Source organism: Diplotaxodon limnothrissa, linkage group LG4 (genome assembly GCF_057381915.1).
Source record: "Diplotaxodon limnothrissa isolate DT_005_m linkage group LG4, D_limnothrissa_male_GT1.1, whole genome shotgun sequence".
Lineage (NCBI taxonomy): Eukaryota > Metazoa > Chordata > Actinopteri > Cichliformes > Cichlidae > Diplotaxodon > Diplotaxodon limnothrissa.
Window position 1 is genome coordinate 14866924 of NC_140599.1, and position 8366 is coordinate 14875289.

General features: G+C 43.9%; 1 protein-coding gene across 3 annotated transcripts; it reads right to left on the bottom strand.

Moving 5' to 3' along the window:
- Positions 1-239: 239 nt before the first annotated feature.
- LOC146633466 (uncharacterized) lies at positions 240-8182 on the bottom strand. Of its 3 annotated transcripts, none has more exons than XM_085352261.1 (5): positions 7953-8182; positions 7474-7583; positions 5104-5196; positions 3435-3608; positions 240-449 (listed from the first exon to the last, which is right to left on the bottom strand). In XM_085352261.1, the coding sequence occupies exons 1-5, from the start codon at positions 8101-8103 to the stop codon at positions 267-269; spliced, it is 711 nt and encodes a 236-aa protein (XP_085208387.1). In that variant the 5' UTR covers positions 8104-8182; the 3' UTR covers positions 240-266. The 3 variants fall into 3 exon arrangements, with proteins under 3 accessions (XP_085208387.1, XP_085208390.1, XP_085208388.1); XM_085352264.1 differs by having other exon boundaries at positions 3435-3605; positions 7474-7586; XM_085352262.1 differs by having other exon boundaries at positions 7474-7586.
- Between the last annotated feature and the right edge of the window lie 184 nt (positions 8183-8366).

Here is an 8366-nt window from a genome sequence, read left to right on the forward strand (position 1 = left end):
TTTCAAACTCACGGGCACGGTAGAGCACAGTAAATGTCACAAAGTATTTTTAACATTCAAACGTGTCCTTCCCTGCAGGGTGTGCGGCTCCTCGTATGGTTGCCTTCCAGCTCATGATCAACATTAGCTCTGTCAGTTTTGAGGTATCAGAATCATCTTGTACACAAGTGTTAAGGATCCAGTCGATTTAGTAACTGCATCTGCGTTACGTTAAATATCGCAATTCTGCTTCACATTCACCAGAAAGCTTGATGGCTTGATCGGCGTCACATGGGTAGGACGGTGTTGTCGGCGGCCTCAAAGTTAGCTGGAGGCGCTGTGTCAGTCTGAACGACGGCTCTAGTGTTGGTGTAGAAACTCTGAGCAGAGGGGACGTCCAGGCTGGATGAGAGGATGTCGTACGGCAGCTCCACCGACTGACGGATGCTCTCTTCGTATGTTGGAGGAGGCTGTAGGAGATGGGGGAAAAAGATAGAAGAGATTTTACACTAAATATTACACGAACATCTATGAGCTGAACTGTCGGTCAGAATAGCTAATTGTTTAAAATTAGCAAGTAACTGAAGGGTCTGTGGAGTGTTCAGATCCACAGGTTAACTGCTCTGATTCAGATAAAGTTAGCAGCCAGCAGGTGGACCAAGATAAGCATTTAACAGAACTTAATGGAAAAATAAACTTAATCAGCTCTTCAGACTCAAAATGCTAATGTAACATAATCTCTGCAGAGTGAAAAAATAGGCTGCTGACATCTATTCATTATTTCTGCTTATCCAATTCAGGTTTGCGGGATGTGTGGGGTGGAGCTGGAGCCTATTTTAGCTGTGATTGGACAGATCATGAGTCTGTCGTAGGGCTAATGGGAAATGACAGTTCAATGGTGACAGCATATTGCAGGGGTGTCGAACTCCAGATCTCGAGGGCCGGTGTCCTGCAAGCTTTAGATATCACCCTGGGTCAACAAGCCTGAATCAAATGATTAGTTCATTACCAGGCTTCTGGAGAACTTCAAGACATGTTGAAGAGGTAATTTAGCCATTTAAATCAGCTGTGGATGAAGGACACATCTAAAACCTGCAGGACACTCGAGGCCTGGAGTTCGACACCTGTGGCATATTGGGAGTCGTTGGGCAGCTTAGGGCAGCTCAGACTGCCCAGCTGCCTGCAGTCAGATGGCGGCAATGTCAGAAACATGTGGTACAACTAATCTGTGCCCTACTCTAGATTGTGCTGTCGTTGGTGTTCCACCGTGTTCTAGATACCTTCGAACTCAGATATCGGAACAAAAGCAAGTAAAAACAGGATTTGTTAGCTAAGTTAGCTAACTCTTGTATCACTGGCAATACAGCATAATACTTTGTTTGTTTGTTTTTTATTCTCTTTCCAAGTAAGAAATCCAAGTTGAAGGAACATTCTAGATTCAAATTCTGACTGGGAAGTCAGAAATTCAGATTTCCGACTTATTCAGGACTTCAGGAATTCATAATTTTGCTTTCGTCTTGATGCATGTTCAATCATCCAGGTAAGTAAATCTCCAAAAGTTGATTCTGTTCATCTGGACATAGCGTTTTGTGGGAGAAACGTTTCGTCACTCATCCAAGTGACTTCTTCAGTCTCGGCTGACTGCAGGTTTCCCCAAATCTTATAAACAGTACATTTGCATAATGACTGAAACCAGCCCATTGTTCCTTCACTGGGCTGGTTTCACACCATTATAACACACAGGGAGCTGAAATGGCCACTTTTGGTACTTTTCTTGCTGTATTTTTTTGATCGCACTTCTCTCACTCCTGGTTAACTCTGCTGTCACTCCTTCCCTATTCTGGCCCACTTGTCAACCACATAGTTGATAGTTTGGTCGACTGCTCAGAGAAAAGTTTGCAGTGGTTGAAAACCCTGCTTTGTCAGCTTTCTGTAGGCAAATACTTTCACAAACAAATACAACTGGAGTAGCATGAATTAAATACAACGCAGAGAGACTGACCACCATTTGCACTCACATTCACATCTATGTCCTAATAACCAGTTAACCTAATTTGTATGTCTTTGGACTGTGGATGGGGAAGCTGGAAAACCCAGAAGAAACCCACATGGGCACAGGGAGAACATGCAAACTCCATGGTCATTATAATATAGCATTAATCAAGTGGTAATATTATGTTTACAGCTGCTATCTTAATACAGATTTAAGGAAAGACATGGAATATCATTCAGTAATGAGATGCACGTGTATACATGTTACTGTCATACTGCTGCCTTTGTATGCAGTGATGAGACTTCTGAAGACTTTTGGGAAACATTTCCCAAGTTGCCAAAGGGCACTGTTCTCCATAGCTGTCTGAGAGCGCACAGTAATGCCACCGAGGTTGCAGACCACAAAATTCTTCAGGAAAATTAAAAGTCCTCGAACAATCCGGAAGGACTGAGTTAATCTGAGAGCATCCACAGGCCTGAAAGAACTGAAATCTGACCCTGTGGTGAAGCAGAACGTGTTTGTATTTACATTACCAATTAATCCATCCCCATCCTGGCTGTCTGGAACATGTTACTTTTTTCCCCCAAATATATTATCTTTCTCATCACATCTAGCAGATTCACGCTTCCTGACTGAGTCCTCTTATCTTTTAATTGCTTGGGGACCCTCAGGCGACAAGTGCAACCCCACAACCCTGCCCCCCGTTTGATACCCGCACCACACGTGCACGCATACCAGGCTGCAAAGTTTTACTGCCGTCCTGCCTCGGGCCACGCAGGGCAGGCGGGGAAATAAAGGGGTCCATCATCTGAACTCTTGCAAGATAGAGTTCAGATTGTGTAGAGGAATGTTTGTCAGTGACTAGTGATGGGATGACAGAAGAGTATTGTGTGTGAATGTGCTTTGGTGATGAGCAGTCATGCTAGGGGGTGTTTAATTAAAGAAACGGAGAGGAGGTCAAAGTAGAAAAAAACGGTGGAAGATGGGAGCACAAAGCTGCATTCTTGGGCACTGTTTGCACTCAGAACGCAGGCTTTAATTATGTTTGATGTTCCTTTTTCTCATTACCTTGTTTGCGCAAGCGTTGTGCGAACTAGAAGCTAAGCGAAAGATCAACACGGTAAAACCTCGAAACGCAGCTGCCAGCACAATTCGGCAGCAGGCATTAGATGAGCTGATACTGCATCCTGTTTACTGCGCTCTGAATGCAGTCTAAGGTCTTGTTACAACATTGTGTGCCAACATCTTTCTATTAACAATAATAAAGAGAGTCTCATTCTGTTATCTCCACCCACTGTGTCAATAGAAATGAGGGCTTTCAATAAAAAGCCGACTTTTTTTGGAGATTTAATGTTCTCCCACAATCCCATGCTTAACAAAACCACCTGAAGGGCTACATTTCCAAAGGCTTTACAACAATACCAAACTGTGTAATGCAGTTTTAGTCTCTAGTGTACCCCACCTCAGTCACAATGGGTCCATTGAGACCAAAACGGTCTGCGATCATCATGTGGATCTGCCTCTGGCGGTCCTTCTTTCGGACGCTCTCATAGGAGGGGAGCCTCGGCAGGGGGCCTTCCAGCACAGGCAGGCTGTAGCTGGAGGGCAGGCCGACGTAGAACAGCTGACCTGCCTGCTGAGACGTAAACAGACCACAGTGGGACAAGAAGCAGGTGTCTTTATGTTATTTGTGAAAAGTGGTCTGAAGTTTAGTGGGGGAAATAAGTGTTTGAGCCCTGCTAAATTTATAGATTTGCTCACTTAAAAAGAAATGAAAGAAAAGAAAAGAAATTAAATGAAATAGATTTTTATGTTAGGTTCATTTTAATGGAGAAAGACAGAATACCAACCAAAAATCCAGACAAAAAACCCCAAACACATGACATAAAAGACATAAACTGATTTGCATGAGTGAAGTAGGCATTTGAACCAGCCAGAATTCTGTGTGGCCATGTGACATACAAATTACAATCAGTCAGTCAGTTGCAGACATTCACCATCTCAGCTCTTTACGTGTATAAAGCAAACCTGTCCACATAATCACTTTCTACCATTCTAACCTCTCCACCACCACGGGCATGACCAAAAAGTTGTCAGAGGACATTAGGAGGAGCCACAACACTGTCAGCAAGAAGCAAAATTTATAAAATGACTAACAATTACCCTCATTCTCATGAGAATTGTGATGGATCATCCCAAAACTATACCGGAGGAGGCAGGCAGTTGGGACCACAGTCACCAAGAGCACCATTGGTAACGCACTACACTAGTGGATTGAAATCTTGCTGAGCCCACACGGATCTGCACAAGAAGACACATGTACAGGCCCGTCCGAAGACACCTATAGGTTAAATAATTCAGAGAAGGCTGTGGTCAAATGACACCAAAAGGTCTTTGTCATCAACTTGACCTGCCATGTTTGGAGGAAGACAAATGCTGAGTATGACCCAGAAAACACCATCCCCAGAGTTAAGCAAGGAGGTGGGAACATTATGCTTTGGGGCTGTTTCTGCTAAGGGTGCAGGATGGCTTCAGCACATTGAGAGGCCAATGGATGTAAAATCTTAGACGAGAACCCAAAGGATGAGTTTAAAGAGCTTCTGTAAAGAGGAGTGGGCAAAAACCAACTACAAAAAACGTTTTGCTGCTGTGCTTTTGCCAACAAAGGTTATTCGACCAAGTACTACGTCATGTTTTGCTTGTGGATCAAATATTTATCTCACTCAGTGACATGCAAATCAGTTTATTATTTTTATGTAATGTGTTAAATACTGGATTTCTGATGGATATTCTGTATATAATATATGTATATTATATATATATTATAATATACAATGTTATATAGAAATCAGAGACTGCACATTTCTTTGTAAGTGTGAAAACTTACAAATTCAGCAGGTATCAAATAATTATTTCCCCCATCATATACCCCAGATGGGTATTATTCCCAGATACCCACGTTAAAGGATAAATCTCATCAGAAACATTCACTTCAGAGACGAGGACTTTCCGGCCTATGTGTATTATAGAGTGTGTGCATGTGAATGAAGGCCCTGCCTTAACCATTAGCATACACAGAGGGGAAGAGAGGTGCTTTGTTTGGCTTAATAGCAGATGATGGGCTCTCTCACCTGAGTGCTGCTGTCATCAGTGATCTGTGTCTGCTCGAGAAAAGGAGATGGCACCAGCGTCTGCCTGCTGCTGTAGTACTGAGAGGGAGCACCCTGTAAAACAAACAGTAATAAATTCAAGAAGTTGCGGGACAGGAAAAAAAAACCCCTTAGTTATTAATTAAACACGGGACTGGAATTTCACCTTTAGAGTTTAACTAGGTGAAGCATTTTTCTGGTTCTTGTTGCTGAGAACCACTAACTTCAGCCCAATTGACCAATTTTCATGCCTTGTTTAGTCACTTTGGTGCACCGGCTGGTTCAGCAGTACCATAAATTATCTAATCAATAAGACGACCACCCTCAGATTTCCGTGCCTCCTCCTCCTATAAAACAAGACCCGTCAGTGTCTCACTGTATGAGGTGCAGAAATCCTGAAAAAAGGCCGTTAGTAAAACGAGGTAATTGCCTCACGTCTAAATGAGTCTCCTTTGTGTGGAGAACAATGTGATGTCCTACTGTGTCATCAAGGTCCCTAGGCAACAAACCACACCGTGTGGTCTTTTCAGCGTCCCTCTATTGCCCGTGTAGCCCCGGCGGGTACCTGTTAAGGAGCACACTCCAATACACATTATGGCCTTTTTATGTCATTTGAGCCGCCTTTACCACAAAGTCAATTTGTTGCCTGACTGAGATTTAGATCCAGCATGAGGACAAGAGATATGAGCTAAACAGCAGTTGCTGCGAATACTATAGAGATTCTTCTCACACAGAAGCAACAAAGGCAGCTCAGATTGCACTAACACGGGGTCACATCAACATATCATCAGTTTATCAGATTTATTATTTTCCCAGGCCTTTTTAAACGATGACATCACTCACCATCAAAGTGACGCGATCTGTCGACCTTTGCCATAACCCTCATTACGTTTCACAGACACACAGAGATGGCACCAAGAAAAGGTGATGTCAAAGGTCATTTTCCCCTCACTGGTTTGTACTTTTGAGAGGGAGGATAAAAAAAAAGAAAGAAACGTCACCACGTCGAAGAGAAAAGGAAAAAAAAAGGAGAGGAGCTTTTGTCGCCTGCCATTGAATCAGCCAGCGTGAAGAAAAAAGCACAACCGTGTAAAATCAGTGTCGAAGTCGGGGGAGGACCCCAGCAGCAGTGTGCTTTTTTTCTCCTCCGCCGCAGCCTAAAGGAGCTCCCATTGTCCCTCTTGTCTCCCCCCCACCTCCAACACCCACCGTGGGGTCGGTCCACTATTCATGGAGCAAACTGAAGCAGGGAAAGGTATGTGACTATGAAGTCGAAGACATGAAACACAATGAAAGAGCGCCTGTGTGTGTGTGTTGCTCAATCTTCACTTTCTCTCGCTTGTGGTCAAAAGAGTGAAAGCCTCTTTTTCACCACAATTAATCGCAGGAATTGTAACGACACTCATCACTCTCTAATCTGTCACGTGCAGTTCACTGTACGTGACCTGTGGGTAAATAGAAACCATCATGTGCTTCTCTTATCAGCAACACGGTACAGCTGTAAGCAGAGGTCAGCATGGCCACTTTGTACAAGTGAAACAGTCTGTTAGTTCCTTAAACTCAGGCACAACAGAGCCTCTCCATTAAAGACACAGCTGAACAGACAGCTTCCTGTCAGTTGAAGGAGGGAGGCATGAGTTGTGTCTCTGCAATCTAAAGATAACACTCAAACCTCACCCCTGGGGACTAATGGAGGGGAGAGACGGGTCAGGAAAAGGAAACAGACGACTAATAAACAGTATAATTCTTTGGGAGTATTTGCATTTCCTCTTTAGTTTATCCTGCACCAGCACCTGCAGCACTGAGGATAGTCAAGTGTTTCTCTTTAGTGAGCAAACAGTTATGTTATTTTGTAGGTATGATTTTTAACACACAAGCTAAAAACAGACCCAAGGACTTGGGTTGATTTGCTTCACCCTGCCAATGCTGGGACAGAAAAAAAATAAATTTGATTTGCAGTGATTTAATTAGGCCACTATGGTGCTGAAGTAGCATCAGTGCTAATTCTGTCCAATTCTATTGGAGAGATAGTGCAGCACTCAAGAGATATTTCTGGCAGCGCGCTATTTCCACCGGAGCAAATTCACTGACTGACACTGATCATATCAAGTTTATTGTAGGCCATGTTTGTGCCGCTATGCAAATTCAATCTGACACGCCTTAATGTCTGCGTGCCGGCCTGTCTTTGAGTGTAATCTCAACAGTTTGTGCTGAGAAACTGAACATACAGATCACCTTACAAAGAAAACCCCCCACAAAACTCAGCATCAGGGCGTTTTTTTTGTCCCCCCTCACCCTCACCCCCACCCACACACACATACACTCTCTGCCATGTGGTTTGTTTTTCCTTACCATATCTGCATGTGGCCCCTGATAGGAAAACAGTCTGCAGCACTGAGGATCCTTGCGGTAGATGATGGACAGCAGCACCACGATAACCACGAAGAACACCAGAGAGGAAACTGCTTGAAGCCGGAGAGAATGAGAAGTCACTTAATCACACTGAGTCAGACACTGTGCATTTTCTTTCCACTCACTTTGCACATTTGAAGCCTGTGATGAGTTTTTTTTAAATAAAAATGTGCTTATTCACTGTTTTTAAATGTCAGTCCAGAGTTTCTCTGGTGTGTTTAAAATGACAAACTCAAGTGTCTAAGCTTGTTTTTAATGGGCTTGGTAAACATAAGAGCCAAAGCTGAGACATTAAAAGCCTGTATATATATATATAGCTATCTGCATGTGTGGCTAGATTAAATCCAAATGCTGTATCCAAATGTCTCCCTCTAAAGAAACGATTTTTACTCGAATTACATCCTTAAAGCTTTACTTACAGGACGCAGCGACCACTGTGAGTTGATCAGATGTCAGCTGGAAGGAGGGGATGGTTGGAGTTGCAGTTGTGGACATTTCTCCTTCGTGAACTGTTAATCTTCCCTTTACAAATCCTCCTGAACTCTTCGGCCTCAGCGCCGGGGCTCTCATCTTACAGATCAGAAAAGGAAACTGTCCTCCTGTCGCTCGTCTTCATCGTGCGCTCAGTCCCGGACAGGCTGGCAGTCCACATGCGCTCTGCAAAGTGGGGATCTCAAACTCTCTCCACTCGGTCAAACACGCCACACAGCGTTTAAGAGCCCGTGACGGCGCACTGACGCCCTCCCCGAAGCGCGCGTGACGTCGCTGTGGCTTGGAGCCGGACAGCAGCATTGGTTTTGTTTATGGTCTGACTGACACTGACTGGAAGCAGC